Raw genomic sequence first — 20,749 nt, 5'->3', positions numbered from 1 at the left:
TCTCACAAATCCTTTTTTACATGTGTATGGCTCTTCTTTATATATGTGGTTCTCTTCTTTTCTCTCTCAGCTGTAAAAATCAACCAGCAGGGCTATTCACCACCATCTCTGTAGCAGTAACTCCTAATTTCCTGTCTTTCCTCCCAACCCATCCCCCATCTCATGAACCATCCTCCATCCACCTACTTATTCATGTCAGGAAGCTCACTTCCCCATCAGCCAAACACCAAGTCCTGGTGATTCATCCTCCAGATTACATCTAGAATGTGTCTGTCCATCACCACCTCCTTCCTTCACCCACCATCTTTGTTTTTTTTTAAACTTTTCATTTTATATTAGAGTATAGTTGATTAACAATGTTGTGTTAGTTTTAGGTGTACAACAAAGTGATTCAGTTATACATATACATGTATCTGGTTTTTTTCAAATTCTTTTCCCAGTTAGGTTGTTAGAGAATATTGAGCAGAGTTCCCTGTGCTGTACAGTAGGTCCTTGTTGGTTATCCATTTTCAGCACAATTCTTTTTTTTTTTTTTTTTTTTTTTAGTAAGGTTTTATTTATTTATTATTTATTGTTTAGGCTGCGTTGGGTCTTCGTTGCTGCGCATGGGCTTTCTCTAGTTGCAGCAAGCCAGGGCTACTCTTCGTTGTGGTGTGCGGCCTTCTTATTGCGGTGGCTTCTCGTTGTGGAGCATGGGCTCTAGGCACGCGGGCTCAGTAGTTGTGGCTCGCGGGCTCTAGAACACAGGCTCAGTAGTTGTGGCGCACGGGCTTAGTTGCTCCGCGGCATGTGGGATCTTCCCGGACCAGGGCTCGAACCCGTGTCCCCTGCATTGGCAGGCGGATTCTTAACCACTGCGCCACCAGGGAAGTCCTATCCGTTTTAAATATAGCAGTGTGTACACATCAATCTCAAACACCCTAACTATCCCTCTTTCCCACCCTTCCCCCCTGGTAACCATAAGTTCGTTCTCTAAATCTGTGAGTCTGTTTCTGTTTTGTAAATAAGTTCATTTGTATCTTTTTTGATTCGCATGTAAGTGATATCATATGATATTTCTCTTTCTCTGTCTGACTTACTTCACTCAGTATGACAACCTCTAGGTCCATCCATGTTGCTGCAAATGGCATTATTTCGTTCTTTTTAAAGGCTGAGTAATATTCCATTGTATATATGTACCATATCTTCTTTATCCATTCTTCTGTCGATGGGCATTTAGGTTGCTTCCATGTCTTGGCTATCGTCAACAGTGCTGCAGTGAATACTGGGGTGCATGTATCCTTTCGGACCATGTCTTTCTCTGGGTATCTGCCCAGGAGTGGGATTGCAGGATCATATGGTAGATCAATTTTTAGTTTCTTAAGGAACCTCCATACTGTTTTCCATAGTGGCTGCACTAATTTACATTCCCACCAACAGTGTAGGAAGGTTCCCTTCTCTCCACACCCTCTCCAGCATTTGCTGTTTGTGGATTTTTTGATGATAGCCGTTCTGACTGGTGTGAGGTGATATCTCATTATAGTTTTGATTTGCATTTCTCTAGTAATTAGCGATGTTGAACATCTTTTCATGTGCCTCTTCATCTGTATGTCTTCTTTGGAGAAATGTCTACTTAGGTCTTCTGCCCATTTTTTGATGAGGTTGTTTGTTTTGATGATATTAAGCCACATGAGCTGTTTGTAAATTTTGGAAACGAATCCTTTGTTGGTGACATCATTTGCAAATATTTTCTCCCATTCTGTGGGTTGTCTTTTCATTTTGTTTATGGTTTCCTTTGCTGTGCAAAAGCTTTTGAGTTTAATTAGTCCCATTTATTTTTGTTTTTATTTCCATTACTCTGGGAGATGGATCAAAAAGGATCTTGCTGCGATTTATGTCAGAGAGTGTTCTGCCTATGTTTTCCTCTAAGAGTTTTACAGCATCTGGTCTCAAATTTAGGTCTTTAATCCATTTTGAGTTTATTTTTGTGTACAATGTTATAGAATGTTCTAATTTCATGTGTTTACATGTAGCTGTCCAGTTTTCCTAACACCATTTATTGAAGAGATTGTCTTTCCTCCATTGTATAGTCTTGTCTCCTTTGTCGTAGATTAATTGACCACAGTTGCGTGGGTTTATTTCTGGGCTTTCTATCCTGTTCCATTGATCTGTATTTCTATTTTTTTTTTTTACCAGAAATTTGTATTTATTAATAAGAAACCCAGGTTTGGTATCTATCAATCTCATTTTTGCATTAAAAACAAACAAAAAACCATACTGTTTTGATGCCTGTAGCTTTGTAGTATAGTCTGAAGTCAGGGTGCCTGATTTTTCTTTCTCACGATTGCCTTGGCTATTCGGGGTCTTTTGTGTCTCCATACAAATTTTAAGATTTTTTGTTCTAGTTCTGTGAAAAATGCCATTGGTAATTTGATAGGAATTTCATTGAATCTGTAGATTGCCCTGGGTAGTATAGTCATTTTGATAGTATTGATTCTTCCAATCCAAGAACACGGTATTTCTTTCCATCAGTTTGTGTTGTCTTTGATTTCTTTCATCAGCATCTTATAGTTTTCGGAGTACAGGTCTTTTGTCTCTGTAGGTAGGTTTATATCTAGGTATTTTATTCTTTTTGATGCAGTGGTAAATGGGATTATTTCTTGAATTTCTCTTCCTGATCTTTCATTGTTAGTTTATAGAAATGCAACAGATTTCTGTGTATTAATTTTGTAACCTGCAACTTTACCAAATTCATTGATGAGCTCTAGTAGTTTTCTGGTAGTGTCTTTAGGATTTTCTATGTATAGTATCATGTCATCTGCAAACAGTGACAGTTTTACCTTCTCTTTTCCAATTTGTATTCCTTTTATTTCTTTTTCTTCTCTGATTGCTGTAGCTTGGACTTCCAAAACTATGTTGAATAAAAGTGGCAAGAGTGGACATCCTTGTCTTGTTCCTGGTCTTAGAGGAAATGCTTTTAGCTTTTCACTGTTGAGTATGATGTTAGCTGTAGGTTTGTCGTATATGGCTTTATTATGTTGAGGTATGTTCCCTCTAAGCCCACTTTCTGTAGAGTTTTTATCATAAATCGGTGTTGAATTTTGTTAAAAGCTTTTTCAGCATCTTTTGAGATGATCATATGGTTTTTATTCTTCAGTTTGTTCATGTGGTGTATCACATTGATCGATTTGCTGATATTGAAAAATCCTTGCATCCCTGGGATAAATCCCACTTGATCATGGTGTATGATCCTTTTAATGTATTGTTGGATTCAGATTGCTAGTATTTTGTTGAGGTGGTTGTTTTTTTGTTTTGTTTTGTTTTTGCTGCATTGGGTCTTCGTTGCTGCGTGCGAGCTTTCTCTAGTTGCGGCAAGCAGTGGCTTCTCTTTGTTGCAGAGCACGGGCTGTAGGCTCGTGGCTCGTGGGCTTCAGTATTTGTGGCTCATGGGCTCCAGAGTAAAGGCTCAGTAGTTGTGGCACATGGGCTTAGTTGCTCCGCAGCACGTGGGATCTCCCTGGACCAGGGCTCGAACCCATGTCCCCTGTGTTGGCAGGCGGATTCTTTTTTTTTTTTTTAATTTTATTTATTTATTTATTGATTGATTGATGGCTGTGTTGGGTCTTCGTTTCCGCACGAGGGCTTTCTCCACTTGTGGCAAGTGAGGGCCACTCTTCATCGCGGTGTGCGGGCCTCTCACTATCGCGGCCTCTCCTGTTGCGGAGCACAGGCTCCAGACGCGCAGGCTCAGCAATTGTGGCTCATGGGCCTAGTCGCTCCGTGGCATGTGGGATCCTCCCAGACCAGGGCTCAAACCCGTGTCCCCTGCATTGGCAGGCAGACTCTCAACCACTGCGCCACCAGGGAAGTCCCTGTTGAGGATTTTTATGTCTATGTTTTTTAGTGATATTGGCCTGTAATTTTCTTTTTTTTTTGTGGTATCTTTGTCTGGTTTTGGTATCAGGCTGATAGTGGCCTCACAGAATGAGTTTGGGAGTTTTCCTTCCTCTGCAGTTTTGTGGAACAGTTTCAGAAGGACAGGTGTTAGCTCTTCTCTAAATGTTTGATAGAATTCATCTGTGAAGCCATTGGGTCCTGGACTTCTGTTTTTTGTAAGTTCTTTAATCACAATTTCAATTTCAGTACTTGTGATGGGTCTGTTCATATTTTCTATTTCTTCCTGGTTCAGTCTTGGGAGATTGTATCTTTCTAAGAATTTGTACATTTCTTGCAGGTTGTCTGTTTTATTGGCACACAGTTGCTTGTAGTAGTCCTGTTTTTTTTAGGCTGCACTGGGTCTTAGTTGCAGCACGCGGGATCTTCGTTGTGGCATGTTTAGTTGCACCATGCGGGCTTCTTTGTTGCGACATGCATGTGAGATCTAGTTCCCTGACCAAGGATAGAACCCGGGCCCCCTGCATTGGGAACACAGAGTCTTACTCACTGAACCACCAGGGAAGTCCCTGTTAGTAGTCTCTTATGATCCTTTGTATTTCTGTGGTGTCGGTTGTAACTTCTCCTTTTTCATTTCTAATTTTATTGATTTGAGTCCTCTCCCTTTTCTTCTTGATGAGTCTGGCTAAAGGTTTATCAATTTTGTTTATCTTTTCAAAGGACCAGCTTTTAGTTTCATATTGTTTTCTTCGTCTCAGTTTCATTTATTTCTGCTCTGATCTTTATGATTTCTTTCCTTCTACTATAGGTTTTATTTGTTCTTCTTTTTCTAGTTGCTTTAGGTGTAAGGTTAGGTTGTTTATTTGAGATTTTTCTTGTTTCTTGAGGTAGGATTGTATTGCTATAAACTTCCCTCTTAGAACTACTTTTGCTGCATCCCATAGGTTTTGGATCATTGTGCTTTCGTTTTCGTTTTTCTCTAGATATTTTTTGGTTTCCTGTTTGATTTCTTCAGTGATCCATTGGTTGTTTAGTAGCATATTGTGTAGCCTCCATGTGTTTGTGTTTTTTACAGTTTTTTTCTTGTAGTTTATTTCTAATCTCATAGCATTGTGGTCAGAAAAGATTCTTGATATGATTTCACTTTTCTTAAATTTACCGAGGCTCACATTGTGGCCCAGCATGTGGTCAGTCCTGGAGAATGTTCCATGTGCACTTGAGAAGAATGTATATTCTGCTGCTTTTGGATGGAATGCTCTATAAATATCAATTAAGTCCATCTGGTCTAATGTGTCATTTAAGGCCTGTGTTTCTTTATTGATATTCTGTCTGGATGATCTGTCCATTGATGGAAGTGGCGTGTTAAAAGTCCCCCACTATCGTGTTACTGTTGATTTCTCCCTTTATGATTGTTAGTATTTGCCTTATATATTGAGGTGCTCCTATGTTGGGTGCATATATCTTTACAATTGTTATGTCTTCTTCTTGGACTGACCTCTTGATCATTATGTAATGTCCTTCCTTCTTTGTCTCTTATAACAGCCTTTATTTTAAAGTCTATTTCGTCTCATATGAGTGCTGCTACTCCCACTTTCTTTTGATTTCTATTTGCATGCAATACCTTCTTCCATCCCTGCTTCACCCACCATCTTCTCACACCTGAATTTTTGCAGGAGCCCCCTAGCTGGCCCCCATTCAAGTCTGCTCACTTTAGGTGCCAGAGTCATCTTTGAAAATGCTAATCTGAACATTCATGAGCCTCAACCCCTCAGGGACCAAATTGAAGATGTGATCAGGCCCCTGCCCAGCTCAGCAGCATCCTCGGTGTCTTGGCCCCTCTCCCACAGTTCCCCAGCCCACGGCTCTTACGTTTCTTCCATCCCACCGTGCCTTTGCTCCACAGAGCCTTCATACGTGCTCTTCCCCTCACTCCTGGTCTAGGCTCCTTGTCTATCTATTCCTCCTAGGATCTCGGCTAAAATGTCACTTCCTGACCCCCAAGCCTTGGTCAGGCCCTGGTAGTCACTCTGGTACCCTGCCTTCTCCCTGGAAGTCCGGAGCACTGTGGTAATTACTTAGGTATTAGGTAATTACGCTAAATGACCCAGTAGACTCTAAGCTCCCTGAGGGCAAGGACCACAGCTGACTTATTCATTGCTGCATCTGTGGCCCCTAGCCAGTGCCTGGTACATGGTGTTGATAAATGTGTAGATAGTTATCATGAACTTTACTTAGAGAAAACACAAAAGATGTTCTTTAAAACGGTGGTGGTGGCTTTTGGGGTATAAAATTATGCATGACTTATTTTGTTCTTTGTACTTTTCTGTGCTTTCTGTTTTGTTGTCAGCGAGCAAGGCAATAACTGTCAGTTTGTCAAAAGACATCAGTGCCGGGCCCCAAGCTGAGTCTTCTGTGCAGGATGCACCAGGGTTCACCTGTGCCCTCCTGCCCTTGTCCCCACAGGCCTGAAGAGCGATGCGACAGGCATGATGGAGGTCGAGTCCTCCTACTCGGACTTCATCTCCTGTGACCGGACGGGCCGCCGGAACGCAGTCCCTGACATCCAGGGAGACTCCGAGGCCGTAAGCGTACGGAAGCTGGCTGGCGACATGGGCGAGCTGGCCCTCGAGGGCGCAGGTCAGAACCCACGGGCACTCTTGTGTTCAAGCACTCTTGGTGGGAGACCCTCTTCTGGGCTCCGGGACTGGCCTCTAAGTCCTAGCCTGCCCCCACTTTCTCAGAGAAGAAACTGGATTTAAATCAGGCCCCAGGCCCACGGTCAGTGGCAGAGGGCAGCCACTCCCTAGGCTAGGGGGTGCCAACGTCTCAGGCCGTGAGGACCCTCTGGCCAGGCATCCCAGTGCTTCCCTTTCCCCTCAGCCTCCCCATCCACCCACAGGCCCTGTCAGTTCTCCTCCAAGGTCCCTCCCCAGGCCCTCCGCTTCTCTGTGTCCCCACAGCCACCACCTGGCTCAGGCCACTCCCAGCACCGCAGCGGCCTCTGCCCAGGCCTCCCTGATCCACCCCTGCCCCAACCCTCCTGCTGGACAGCTGCCAGCAGGGTTCATTTAAACCCCCTGTCCCATCGTGCTTCTGCCCCTGCGTCCACCCCGCTTCATCTCACGGTCTCCTCTGCTAGAACATTCCTCACCAGTCCTGGCTGCCCGAGGAACCCCACCCTCCCTCCCCGTGCCGTCCCGTCCCGTCAGCGGTCCGTCAGCCCTCCCTTGTCCTGCGGCCCGAACTCCTCACCAGCCGTGGAAGCCTCCCCGGGTCTGACCCTGCTCCCCTCCAGCCTCTGCTCCCATCTTTCTCCCCTGCGCCTCTGGTCCAGCCTGAGGAAGGGACTTCTGTTTCCTGAAAGTCCCTGATGGGCCTTGCACACTCTCCCTCTGTCTGGTCCTGCCTGCCCTCCCTTTGCCGGGCTGGCTTTTCCTCTTTCTTAGAGGCCCAGACCGCTCTGCTGAGAAGCCGTCTCTGACCGCCTCCCCCTGTCTGGCAGGGGAGGCGCCTCTTCTCTTGGCCGCCTCCACAGCCCCCTGAGCACAGGGCCTCTCCTCTGGGATCCGCATCCTGGGCCCTCGGTGCCTGGTGGCGTTTGGCACCCGGCAGAGGTGCCTGGTCAATGGCTGTTCACTGACCAGCACGCCCAGCTGCCACGCCAGGCCTGCTGCCAGGGCATCTGCGTCTGCTCTGGTGAACGGTTTTCTATCTCCTTCAACTCAGTGTAGCTGCTTATCCACCTGCCCAGGCCCTCTAATGCCGGCTCCCACCCCCGTCCGATTCGAGATCCCTGCGGTACCCGGTGTCCTGGCAGCTGTCTGCCAGGGTGACGGACAGTTGAAAGGGGGACCTGAGGAAGGAGTGGCGCTCAGCGCAAGGCAGTGAAGTGCGCCTGGTGCAGTGCAGGCCAGAGTGGCCGAGGCGCCTTCCAGCAGGCCCTGCAATGAGCAGCTTCCGCTGGCACGTCTGCGAGCCATGCTCAGTCCAGCGGACTCACCAAGGGAGTGGGAGTACAGAGAATACAGGTTCTGATCCTGCGGGCCCTGGAACATCTATTTGCCTAAAGCTCCCGGGAAACTGATGCAGAGCCCGGGCAGGGGAGGAGGAGCCACAGCCTTTGCCCGTCCTGAGGCCTGGCCACCAGACCTCCCCAACTCATGTGTGTTAACGCTCCCCAAGCCCTTTGTGTGCGAACCTTTGTCTTCTCTGATGTTTTCTTACGTGGGGAGCACAAACATTTCCTTACTTGGCCGAATAATGAAACATAAACAACCAGCAGGGCATGAAGGAATATGAACGCACTGCTTGGCAGCATGTGACCGGGAAACTTTCCGAATCACGCTGTGAAACTGCCCTGCGGGAGTCCCAGGGGTGCTGGTTGGAGAGGAAAATGCTTGGGGACCTCTCTGTGGGCCAGGAGAGAGCTGGGGCCTGCACAGAGGAAGCCTTGCCCCTAGCTGAGCTGTCCCATGTGCCAGGTGACCACAGAGGGGCAGGGATGTCACCCTCACTTCATAGATCAGGAAGCAGAGGCTTGCAGAGATTAAATAAATTGCCTGAGGTCCCACAGCGAGGAAATGGCAGAGCGGTAGTTACTGCGGAATTTAACGAAAATATTCTTGCTCGCCAGGGTGGGAGGCTTCGGACCAAATAGGGCATCACAAACTGGGAAATCTGCCTGAAGCGCAGTCTAATTTGTCAGCCTTCCAGTGGGCCAGAAGGACCCTCTGGGACCCGGCCTTTGCTGCCAGGACAGCTGCCAGGACACCAGGTACCTCGTGCACAGGCCCTGCCCCATGATAGGAGGTGACCTGAGGCGCAGGTGTCCAAGTTCTCCCTGCACCGCTCACTACCACTAACCCCACCTCTGAAGCCAGCTGCCAGGGCAGAATGAGGCGGTATCAGTGATGGGTCTTTACAAACCCTGGAGAGCGCTCCTTTAGGTGGCAGCCTCCTAGTTAGTGGAAGGGACACGGCTCCCTCCACTGTTTGGCTCTCAGGCAACTCGGTTCACCTCTCTGAGCCTTGTTTTTCTCATCCGAGTCGTATCGTGACCCTCATCACACCTCCAGGCTGCTGTGTGACTGCACGAAAGTACTTGTCAGTCTGCAGCCTCAGGATCTGGGTGCAGGGTAGTTTCTCCCTAGTCACGCGAAGGGCTTAGCCTAAGGATGCAAAGACAGAGGCCAGAGAGGGAGATGGGGGTGGTGTGGTGGGGACACAGCACAGTGAAACAGCCACGGGCTCCACCCCAGCCCCTGCTGCAGGCCACCCCTGGTGCTCCCCTGGGCTGGCATCTTCTGATGCCCTTCTCTGTCTTACAAGAACTACCGTTTGCCGAGCACATGCTGGGACTCTAGACACCCCACACAAATATCCTGACCCTCACCAGCTACAAGTATCCATCCGTGATCCTGGCCTTTTCTTCACTTTAATCATACTAGTAACAGCGCATGCGCATTTTCTTTGTAGAAATTAAAATGTTACAGACTAGGCTAAAGTTCCCTTTAGCTACCCCTCACCCAATCCAGCTCCTGTCCTGCTCCCCAGGGCTTATCCACTGTTACTGCTGTGGCTGGGCCCCTCTAGACCTCCTTCTATGCATTACGTTTGTGTATATGCTCCTTTCTCTCTCCTCTGCAGAAGGACAGGCGGAGGTGGGCACCCCAGACAAGGAAGGCAGCAATCAGCCCAAGAGCAGCGATGGGACCACCTCATCTTGAACATGACCTTGCCCGAGGAGGCTGGAAGAGAGACGCGCCGTGGACGGAAAGCCCTGGCACTGGCCCGGCAGCCTTTCCGCTGAGCAATGTGTTCCAGGCAAGCCAGGCCAGACTGAAAGGCAGCCCCAGAGGCTCCCGTGGCCCCTACCCTGGGAAGGCCCTCTGCCCACACCCCCAGGCTCCACGCTCCCACCACCTCCTCACTCGCCCGGGGTACACTTTCAAGACACTGTAACCACAGGATGTTATTTATTCAGCAGGTGCTGGGACTCGGGGGCTGGGTCCTGCCACCTGGGTGAACAGCCTGGGCAGGGACCGCATTCTAGCTCTGCCCCCTCTTCTCCAACCCAGCCAGCCTTCTGTGTCAGGACCTTCTTACCCCTTTTTTAAGAAGCACTTTTAAACTTTTTAGAAACTTTAAACCTTTTCTCAGCAGAGAGGGAGGGAGCTGACAATTTACCTTTTATTTTGGAAGCCATTGTAAGTTAAACTTTTTGACCATCTATGCAGCTCTGAGGTTCCCTCATGGAGCTTCACAGATCTATTTTTAGGGAAGGGATCTTGTGCTCAAAACTCTCTGATTAACTCTTTGCCCTTTCTACCAAGATAAGTGACACCTAGGACCCAGGAAATAAATGCTGATGATTTGTGTGATAGGTTTAGATGATTATTTCTCCTTTAAACAACAGCAAAAGCAGGGGCTGGGCCTTGTTTCCCCAAGGCCATGATTAGCTGGGACCCATCGCTGCCCCAGGCTTCCACGGAATGAAGTACCTGAGAAGATGCTGGGGTACCGCAGAGGCCGGCACCACTCCTCAGGCCAGTATCTGAAGAATCATCTTCCATCTCACCCTCTCTCAGCCCAGTTCACAGCTTTGGGAACCCAAAAGGAAGGTTTCCCCCCTTAGGACCTAGAGTAGGAGGGGGTTAAGAGTTCAGGGAGCATTTAAGCAGATAAGCCTTCCAAGAGAAGCCTGGTTTCTTCTGGACGGAGAGCAGGCTTTGGGCCCCGCTTTGCCCCCCCTTCCCATTCACAGACCCCACCGGGCTCTCGGGACCCTGCTGCTGGGCAAGCTGCCTGCTTCTGGGGGCCCCAGGGGCTCCTTCCGTTCTCCACAAACCCAAGTTGGCCCGCTCCGACCGCAGCGCCATACACCACATGCTGCACAACCCCAGCCGTTGGTTTCTTTATTAAGCACCAGATTTTCAGCACGAGTCGCCATAGGAGGAGGGATTCAGATTCAACCAGCCACAGGCCCTGATCCTGGCCTGGGCACACAATCAGAGGAGAGACACGGCCAGGCGGAGGTGTATGTGTGTACAGAAACAGGCACGTGGGCTTCACGAGTGTCAGTAGCTGACTCTGGAAATCATAGTCTCCCTGGAAGGACTAAAGGGAAGCCTGTCGATTAACCCCAGAGTTGTGAAGACTCCATCCACAGGGTGAGGACTCTGAGAGGTGGCCACGATGTCTTCAGGGACGCTGCCCTGCTTGCCAAGTAAAGGAAGCAGAAAGATAAGGCAACTTGTAGTACCCAGGACATAAAAAAAAAAAAAAAAATCACAGAACACCAGAGCCAGAGAGGAACCCCTTTCTACAGATGGGGAGACTGAGGCTTGGAACAAGGAAAGGCTCTGTCAAGGCCACACAGGAAGGAAGGAAGCAGAACCTAGCTGCACCCTGGGCTTAACTCCCTGCCCTTGGCTTTGGGCAGCCCTGGAGATGCCCCAAGTTGCCAAGACCTTGGGAGTGGGCTTGAGAAAGTCTCCTCCTCAGACCAGCCTCAAGACAGCATTATGCAGAAAGTGAGCCTGTCCAGTGAGGGAGGACCACCAGCCAGGGAGTCATCACGCATCCCTGGTGCTGCCCAGGAGAGGAAGGGAGGGCATCTTGCTAGAAGTCCCCGGAAAGCCAGGTGGGAGCCAGGGCAGGGCACCAGCCCAGCAGCTCAGTCAGAAACATACCTGCAGAGGCCAAAGGTGGCATCCCATAGGCTTTATAGAGCAGATCAAGAAGCTCCCTCTTCTCATCTTCTGGGAGGAAACTGGACTTCGCCGCATTGATGTTCTGGAAGGGCCAGCACGGCAGACAGCGTGAAGCCAGAGAGCATAGAAGGGAGTCCTTAGCAATCTAGTGACAGTCCGTCCTCTTCATCAAACATGGGCAATTCGTTCAGCTCAGAGTGGGGAGGACTTGCCCAAGGTCACGCGGCAGCAAGTGCCAGAGCAGAGACTATGAGCTTCTGCGTTCTTAAAGTGGCAGGACGTGATACACAGATGTGGGAAGGAGGTTGGAGAAACCTTTGAGAGACAGGGTGGGATGTGTGGCGCCAGAGAGACAGTCCTGCAGGGACAGACTTGGGACATCAGAACCACTGAAATCACGGGCTCATCCTGGGGTCTGTGAGTGGCCTGAAAAGTGTGTGCAAAATGTATAGCTGAGCACACCTTTCTGGGGAGATGGTTGACAGCTTTCAGAGTCTTTCAAGGCACTTGATGGAAGCAGAGGATAAAAAACCCAGTCCTAGGTCAGGATCTCAGCCGAAGATGTCTTCTCTGTGGAAGGCATCGAACTCCAGGTCTGCCTTGGCCTGGCCTGTTGCAGCAGACTCTCCCCTCATTCTCCGGGGCTTCCGGGCCCTGGACAGGACCTGCAGGCCTCACACACTCCCAGGGCCCAGAGTCAAGGCACACAGCCACTCACCAGTCTCTTAAACTCCTCTTCAGTGAAGCCCATGTCCTGTTTGGTCATCTGGTAATCAGTGTCCAGGGTGGACTTGAAGATGAGTGGGTCATCCGTGTTGAGGGAGTAGTTAGCCTGGTCGTTTTTGAACCTGGACAATGCAGGGGGGTGGGGGGTGGGGGGGGAGGGGGAGAAGCACCTCCTGTCACTGCTGTGTAAACAGTCACTGCACGTGGACGTCCACCCTCCTTTGAACCGCGCGGCACCCTTGGACAGGCCTGGAAGTTCTCGTTGTACAGAGGAAGACACAAATTCAGGGAACTCGGGTGACTTGTCCAAGGCCACATTACTAGCAACTCAAGACTTAAAGCCGTCCAGCCAGGCCAGAGCCAGGCAAAGGCAGGAGAGGGGCCGGCTTGGCGAGGCCAGAAAAGCAACAGCCTGCTCTAGCTACCCCCCTCTCTGGCCCTCCCCTTCACAGCCGCACTCTGGGAGAGTTGTCTGCCCCCTTCACCAACCGTCCTCAGCACCCCCTGGGATCTGACTCTTCAAATACGCCATGGGGACTGTTCTTAGCGTAATCCCTGACCACCATCTTATTAAATCCAATGGACTTTTCCTAGCTCTCACCTCACCCGACTTGTGGAGCAGAATTTTATACTGGTGACCTTTTCCCTAGATTTCTTGGACACCGCACTTGTGGCTTTCCTTCTGCCTGTGCCTTCACTGTCACTGTCCTTCTGGATTCTCTCCTAGGCCCTCTTTTTTTTGTTGTTGTTATTCAAACAGAAAGTCACAAAAATTATAATCATCCTCATCAGTTCACTCCGTCCCATGTAATTAATTTTTTTTATCTTGATCTTTTGTTAGCACTTTTTTATGAATTCATCAGTTTTCCATTAGAGTTCTGAAAATGCTTATTCATTCAGTTCAGCAGTACAGTCAGTTACCAGAATCCTAGGCCCTCTTGCTCCACCGTCTGCTGAGGCCATCACTTCTCCTTCAACCACCGAATCTCTTTAGGTGACTCTTTCTCCAGCCCACAGGCTGTATGCCCACATGCTTCCAAGAGCCTCCACTTGGGTGTCCTGTAGGTACTGCACACTCCACATTCCTAAAGCAGCTCAGGCCCGCCTTGTAATCAGAGTGTGAGCGAGCCCAAGCTCCTCTCCTTCTCGTAAGCTTGGCGGACAGACCATCAGTGCTGGCCTGACTATGGTCACCCGAGTTCTTAGTGAACTTCTGGGTCAGCTTTTCCCTCCTGAGGCCTCTCCCAGGGCTCAGTCCCAGCGCAACCTGAAGAAGGGCCAAAGCTTCTTAGTTAAGCCTATGGGGCAGGATCGGGGTGGGGTGGGATGGGACAGGCTCTCCTGGGGAAAGCTTCAAGATGTGCTGGGGCCCAGAGGGGCCAGGAGCAGAGACCACGTGAGCAAGAGAGACTCATCTTCCTAATTCCTAGGAGGTAGAATCTGGAGTGTGGAAGTTTCCCTTGGGGTAGCAGGGCATTCTGCTATAGCTGGATGAGCTACAGGGCCCCCAGCTGTGCTATGCAATAGCTGGGTGACCTCATCATCAAGTTACACCACATCCAAGCTTTGGATTCCTCACCTTTAAGACGAGGACAATAGCGCCTGCTTCCCAAGCATTTGAAGAGCTTTCACACCCAAGAGACCCCGCAGGGACCAGTGCCCCGTCCCTGCATCCCCTTCCCACCCTTGGCTTTCCTAGTACAAAACTGAACGGACCCCGGGGGCCCAGGCCTCACCGAACGACTGCATGCTCCGTGCCTGGCTTCCAGGCGCCCGTGAGGTAGCTGGACCAGGGGCAGACCTGGAAGAGCAGGCGGGTGGCTGGCACGAACCCCCCGGGGCCACGCTGACCCCCGTCCCCAGGCCAGCTGGAGCCACCTCCTCCGGCGCCGTTCTCGCCCTGATCACAGCGGCCCCCTCGCAGCCGAGTCCCAGGAGCCGTCAGTCCTGGTTTTCTCCCCCCACCCAGCAGCTCCAAGGCCTGCGGCCCACGCTCCCTGCGGCGGCTGGACCCTCCGCGCTTTCCACCGCCTCCCTGACCTCCCCCTCCCCGGCCCCTCACCTCGAAGTGCATGTTTCCCTGCCGCAGCCTGTTGTAAAGGACCGGGTCCTCCAGGGTGTGGTAGCCGTGCCCCAGCCTCTCGGTCTTGAGCGTGTCCACGGCCTGTTGACAAGCAGGGTGGAGCCCAGCGCGGGCCGCGGGGCGAGCAGGGAGAAGGGCCCCCGCCGCCAGCCCGGCCACTCACCTCTCTCACCACCTGGGCCGAGCCCACCTCCCCGGCGTGGACCGTGCGGTGGATGCCGCTCTTCACGGCCTCCTTTAAGGGCAAGGGCTTGGTCAGGGGCGGCCTGGGGCTCGGCCCCGCAGGCCCTGCCTTCACTACACTCTGGGGCTGAGTAATCATTTAAGTGGTAGCCCTCCTTTATTAGACAGTTATTACGTGTCAGACACTGTAGGAAATGGTTTGGACACCTTACGTTACATTCACAGCTGCTCTAGTACCTATCTTACAGGGAGCAGGGAGGGACTGAAACTCAGGAGAATTAGGTATCACGACCAAGGTCAGACCGCTAGGAAGAGATTCCAGAGCTCCTACTCTCGACCCCATGCTTCACCCCTTCCACGGGAAGCACAGCATGAGGCTTTGAGACGTCTGCTCCAACCCACTCATCCCAGCCGATGAAACAGGCCCAGAGAGGAGACAGTCTCGCCCAAGGTCACACAGCGAATCATTAGGGCGAAAGGCTCCAACACAGGACCCTCCAGCACCAAGTGGGGTTTTTTCTTTCATACCAGATTCCCAATTTCTAGAGCCCCTAGACCCAGTCCGACACACCTGGGAGCCCAGGAGGCCTCGTGATCCCCCGTCGGTGTGCCTTCCCCCTACTGGTATAGAGACCAGCTCCCCACGCTGCTCCCCCAGAGCCAGCCTCTCCTCTGCCTCCGTCCCCCAGGACCCACCGCATAGGCCTTCACGTGTTCAGGGAAGAGGCTGCTGCCTTGGATGGTCTCATCTCCGGCCAGGTCGATGGCCACCACGGTCTGCTGCCGGTACTTCTTACACAGCTCCACCACCTCTGGGGACCAGCCTGTGGGCGAGATGCCCGCCGGGCCTCTGGCAGCAGCACGGAGGAGAAAGACCCTCCCAGCCCTCCCACCCAAGGCCAGCACAAGACAGAGGGCCCAGTGTCCCATCTTCAAGGCCTGACCCCGCGGCCTTCGGGGCCTCGGCATCCTCTCCTCGCAGAGGGGGGCCATGTGCTGTGGCACAAGGTCACAGCGAGGCTTTGCCGAGGCCGCATGTGTGAGACACCGAGGTCAGGGCCTGGGCTCAGTAAACGACAAATGGCAATTCTCTCTCTCGATCCTCACACCCACCCTCAACCTAGCAGATGAGATGGAGGTCCACACAGTTTAACATTTAAACCTAAAACAATTCCCACTAGCGTTACTAAACACATTGCTAACGCTGGTCATTGTAAAGTGTTTTAAAAAGAATGACCAACCACAGGCTTTGGAACCAGATGGCCCTGGGTTCTGCTCCGGTTTGTGCCTTCCTGATTGAGCCTCTTTCTACCTCGGTTTCCTCATCTGTCAAACGGGGATAAATGATGGTGGTCCTGTCTCCTAGACCCCTGTGAGGATTAGAGAAAATACCCCAAGCCACTCTGCACAGGGAGGCCCTGCAGGTTGACACTAGCCCCTCGCTGTGGTCTCACTACTCCTTAGAGCAGAGAATGGGGTAAGTACGATCACCTCCTGTGACAAGGCATGTCTGAGATCCAGAGAGGTGATGTGACCTGGAGAGAGTCACACAGCGGGGCTCTGCCTTGGAAGCACAAGTCCTGGAGATGTGACCAGTGTCAGTCACAGGGAGACCCCTCAGGCCCTGGCGCTCAGACCTAGTCCCAGGTTCCGCAGCCCTGACAGGAGGGGGCCCGGCCCACAGGGTCTCAAGGGAGGACCGCGGCCTGACGGGAACCACGCTTAGGCTTTTCTCTATTGTTCAGCCTCCCTTGATTTTAAGCCTCTTGCAGGTCACGTGGCTCCCAGGCTCAGCCTCCCTGGGGAGAAAATTCTGTTGCAGGAAGTTCTGAGCTTGCCCAGGAGGAAGCCCCGAGGTTCAACTGATGGGCTCAAGACAGACCACGGGGACCGGTATGGCCCCTGTGCCCGGCCAGGAGGTTGTGGTGGCATCAGATGGGCAGCCAGGGACGGGGCCAAGGTCACACTCACTGGGCTGGTGGCGCATGCAGCACAGGATGGACCGCACCTTCACCCCGAAGTCTCGCTCTCCGTCTTGCAGGCCCTGGCCCACTAGGCGCACCACCTCATCTGGGGTGAGGTCCCCTCTGTGTGCAGAGAAAAGTAGGGGTGGGCCTGTGACAAAGGCAGATCTAAAGGACAGCCCTGGGACTGGGAGAGAGGGAGGGAGGGGAGGCGGGGAGGAGGGGGAGTAAAGAGGGGAAGGAAAGGAGGAGAGAGAAAGGAGGAAGAGGGGTCTTCCAGGAGAATCCCTCACCCCCACTAACCCACTGCCTCTGAGGAAAGGACGAGGGAGATAGCCCCAAGCCCTAGCGCACCCCCTTCCAGCTTTCTTGGAACTGCCTGGACGCTTCCAGACCTGCGAAGACTGTCCCAGTTCGGGGGGTTGTCAGACACAGCCCTCCTCCCACCTACGATGGAGAGCACTGCTAAGCTAAGCTCACCTGTTGTGATTCCCACTTGTCCACAAGTATCAGAGTCATGGCTAGAAGGGAGCAAGGTGGTTGAGTGGTACCGCTTAGACATCCCTGGGGTCCAGGCAGAGGGGCAGGAGTGGGCCAAACTCACTTTGGTTACAGGGTTAGGATAGGACCCCTAGAAGTCACTGGGTAAGCTGTGGGCCAGGTCAGGGAGCAAGACCAAAGTCTTGCTTGGGCCAGGGCCTCCCAGTCTGCCCCTCGCGGTCTTGGGTCCGGCCACCCTGCCACAGCAGCGGCACAGCCCTCCAGACGGTCACTCACTCAGCCTGGTTCCAGGGGATCGGCTCCACTTTGGAGTTGGCCAGCAGGTGCGGGCTGTAGCGCACCTCCACGTACACCACGCCCTCCTTGGCCTTCGTCTCCACAAACTCGTAGGCAGTCCTTTTGATGGCCTCCCGGCAGCCCCTGGGAAGGGCAGAGAGGGGCTGGGGACAAACTGCCCCAAGTCCCTTGGGAGCTCCAGGAATAACAAAGCTGTCCCCTGCCCATAGCAGATCAAACCCACGTGTGGCCCCCCAGTCTCTCATCACCCAGCCCAAAGCTCTGGGCATCTGCTGGAGAAAATCCTAGAGGCACAGCACGTCCTGTCAGCTCTACTTCCAAACTGGATGCCAATTCTCGCCCCCTCCGCCCTGGTTCTAACCACCTCACCTCTCTAACTGGCCTCCTGGTCTCCACGCTTGCCCCTGTAGAGCAGCTAGCTCAATCTTTTCAAAATGGAAATCAAAGAGGGAATTCCCTGGCAGTCCAGTGGTTAGGACTTCACACTCTCACTGCTCAGGGCCCGGGTTCAGTCCCTGGTTGGGGCACTAAAATCCCACAAGCTGTGCAGCGTGGCCAAAAAAAAAAAAAAAAGGAAATCAAAGAACATCACTCCTCCACTCTGAACCCTAGTGCCTCCCACCTCGTAGAGTAAGTCTCAACCCTACCTCCCAACCCCCAACAAGGCCTGCGTAATCCGGGCCCCTGCCAGTCTCCCGCTCCTTCCATGACTCCTCCGGGGTCTTCTTTCTGTCCAGCGAACAATCAAGCTTGTTCCCAGGTCAGGGCCTTCGTGTTTGCAGTGCCCCAGCCTGCAGGCTTTTCACCCAGATCACCCTATGCTCCCTCCTCCCTCCATTCAGAGCCCAGCTCCAGCCTCACCTCCTCCGGGAAGCCTTCCCTGACCACCTTATTTTAAAACATCTCCTCACTCTTTTTCACCTCTTCTCCTGGGCTTCAGTTTTCTCCATGGCCCTTATCACCACTCGACATCACAGATCACATGGTTTCTTTATTAGCTGGTTTTCACCTCCCCAACTAGAATGTAGTCTCCATGAGACAAGGACCCCTCCATCTGTCTCGTCGCGGCTATGATCCCTCAGCCAAGGACAGAGCCTAGGACATTGCAGCCACTGAAATATTTGTTGAGTGATAGATGTAGGCCAGCAGGAGGAGAAATAGGAGAAAAGGACACACACAGGCAACAAAAAGCAAAAATAGACAAGGGGGACTGCACCAAACTAAAGAGCTTCTACACAGCAAAGGAAACCATCAACAGAGTGACAGGCAACCTACCGAATGAGAGAAAATATTTGCAAACCACACATCTGATAAGGGGCTAATACCCAAAATGTGGAAGGAACTCCTACAATTCAGTAGCAAAACAAACAACAAAAACTGATTAAAAAAAATAGGCAAAGGACCTGAATAGACATTTCTCAAAAGACATACAAATGGCCAACAGGCCCATGAAATGGTGCCTGACATCACTAATCACCAAGGAAATGCAAATCAAAAGCGGCTTAAGCCTTCAGGAAGCTGGTCCTCTTCTGTCTTGAGAGACAGGAGCCGCCTGGGCAGTGGTGTGGGAGACGTTCCTCGTCCGGGGGAGAGGCAGCATGTGTGCCAGAGCATCTGCTGACCCAGGCCAAGGATGGGGGCAGTCGATGCCTTCCAGGCAGAGCCCAAAAGCTTCCAGAAAGCAGCCACCAGCCTTGGCATACATCTTCCTTCCCCAGGACTCCTCATTCCTGTCCTGCCACTTACCCAGCCAAAGGCCTCCACCGGCCTCACACATCTTCCTCACTGGTCCTCCAACAACCCATCCTCCAGACCGTTCCTCAGGTCCAGCCCTCTGGACAATATCACAGCCTTTCTCTCCCAAGGCCCAGTCCACACTTCCTCCTCCAGGCAGCCTTCCCTGACTCCCCCAGCCCCCTCTACGTCTTCCCCCTCCTGAGCTCTGGCAGCACTGACTGCCAAGGCCCCATTCTCGCCTGCCTTGGGAAACTCTGCCTCGTGCCAGGAAGCTCAAGGCGACATCAGGATGAGAATCTGGGCTTCACCCCTTGCCAACTGTGTGGTCCTGGGCAAGTTCCTTCACTTTCCTGAGCCTTCATTTCCTCCTCTGCAAATGAGGAGTCTGTCTAGCTTACAGGACTGTGGACAGCTACAAAGAGAATAGTTCTGTGAACTGTACACACATTATATCCTTCTATATCTAAGATATTCTGCTATCAAAAAATGGAAGGAATGAAAAGTAACATAAAAACAGCAGTGCCTGGCTATCAATAAAGGTAGCAATTGTCCTCCTAGTAAGAGGGGGCTTGCTGAGGACAGTGCTGTGTCCATTCCAAACCCCAGCCCTAGGAGGCAGAGAGGGTCATAAGCCCCATTGTCTAGATAAGGGAACTGAGGCCCAGAGGGGGCAAATTTGCCCAGCATCGAAGTTATTTCTTGAAAGAATCTGATACTAGGATCTATGTTCTTAACCCCCACATTCTGTCACTTTTCTATAGAAGTTGAAGGAGTTTCAGCCCATCATACCCATTTTCCAGAAGGAAAAACCGAGGCCCAAAAGCATGGAGAGATTCGCAGGAGTGCACACAATGGTGAGAGGCAGAGCGGGGTTGTACAGCGCCTTCTCCCGCCCCACAGGCTGAGGTGTGCAGGCAGCTCGACGTGGGCACAGGGACCGACGCTGCCCAGGGCCCGGCGGGGGGCGTGGGAAGACTTACGCGATGGCGGGCATGTAGTAGTCGAACTTGGCCAGGAAGCCCGGGAGGCTGAGTGGCTTGTCCATGCCGATGATGTCCTGCAGCTCCTCTGGTGTGTTGGCAGGGAGGGCGATGCCCCGCTTCCTGGGGACAAAACAATGAGGGTGATGGACAACCCTGGGCAGGACCTTACCAACTCCTTGCAGGGGGCGGAGGTACATCTGACCCCTCTCATTGGACAGATGGGAAAACTGAGGCCCAAGGCATATAGAACCAGGACCTAAATCCTTCTAGGATCTTCTGTCTCCAAGGCCATGACCAGCCAGCAAATCTCAAGGGGGACAACTGGGGTTAAAGTCCATTTAAAGTGCACATGAACACATACACCCCCCCTGGTGCCTGGGGACAGGGAAGGTGCCAGGGCAAGCCCTTGGTAGAGCCGGCTGGTCGTGTGCCAGGTCAGGGGTTATCAGGGGCAGGAACTGCAGCACACAATGCCCGGGACAGGAGCAGGCGCCAGACTCCCCTCCGCCACCCTCCACGTGGCCAGCACATCAGAGAGGCTGGCCTGGCCCACTGTGCTGGGAGAGGGAAGCCAGCCCCGCCATCTACCCTGACCCCAGCCTCCCACACACGGCTGGACCATGGCAACCACTCGGTAAGGGCTGGCTGAGAACAGCCCTTCTGGTCGAGGGCCTCCTCCTCTCCAGTGGC

The 20,749-nt window shown here is 52.0% G+C and overlaps 2 protein-coding genes across 19 annotated transcripts in view; one reads left to right on the top strand and one right to left on the bottom strand.

Moving 5' to 3' along the window:
* PKIG (cAMP-dependent protein kinase inhibitor gamma) overlaps positions 1-10,544 on the top strand; it is a 107,948-nt gene extending 97,404 nt beyond the window's left edge. For all 5 annotated transcript variants that reach the window (XM_082361866.1, XM_082361868.1, XM_082361867.1 and 2 more), the window contains 2 exons: positions 6,337-6,510; positions 9,520-10,544. In XM_082361866.1, the coding sequence (XP_082217992.1) occupies positions 6,360-6,510; positions 9,520-9,599 (231 nt within the window). In that variant the 5' untranslated portion in view covers positions 6,337-6,359 and the 3' untranslated portion in view covers positions 9,600-10,544. The remainder of the gene's footprint in view (positions 1-6,336; positions 6,511-9,519) is intronic.
* A 215-nt stretch (positions 10,545-10,759) lies between these two features.
* ADA (adenosine deaminase) overlaps positions 10,760-20,749 on the bottom strand; it is a 113,538-nt gene continuing 103,548 nt past the window's right edge. For 7 of the 14 annotated variants that reach the window (XM_082361772.1, XM_082361774.1, XM_082361773.1 and 4 more), the window contains 10 exons: positions 20,057-20,179; positions 17,319-17,462; positions 16,549-16,664; positions 15,274-15,401; positions 14,558-14,629; positions 14,374-14,475; positions 14,048-14,112; positions 12,304-12,433; positions 11,565-11,667; positions 10,760-11,087 (listed from right to left, as the gene is read on the bottom strand). In XM_082361772.1, the coding sequence (XP_082217898.1) occupies positions 11,074-11,087; positions 11,565-11,667; positions 12,304-12,433; positions 14,048-14,112; positions 14,374-14,475; positions 14,558-14,629; positions 15,274-15,401; positions 16,549-16,664; positions 17,319-17,462; positions 20,057-20,121 (939 nt within the window). In that variant the 5' untranslated portion in view covers positions 20,122-20,179 and the 3' untranslated portion in view covers positions 10,760-11,073. Of the gene's footprint in view, positions 11,136-11,564; positions 11,668-11,965; positions 12,434-13,232; positions 13,579-14,047; positions 14,113-14,373; positions 14,630-15,273; positions 15,402-16,548; positions 16,665-17,318; positions 17,463-20,056; positions 20,180-20,749 lie in introns of those variants that run through there. The other 7 variants (XM_082361775.1, XM_082361777.1, XM_082361778.1 and 4 more) reach the window with 7 other exon arrangements.

This window comes from Balaenoptera borealis (genome assembly GCF_965194805.1).
Source record: "Balaenoptera borealis genome assembly, chromosome: 16".
Taxonomy (NCBI): domain Eukaryota; kingdom Metazoa; phylum Chordata; class Mammalia; order Artiodactyla; family Balaenopteridae; genus Balaenoptera; species Balaenoptera borealis.
This window is presented reverse-complemented; position numbering and strand designations above follow the sequence as displayed.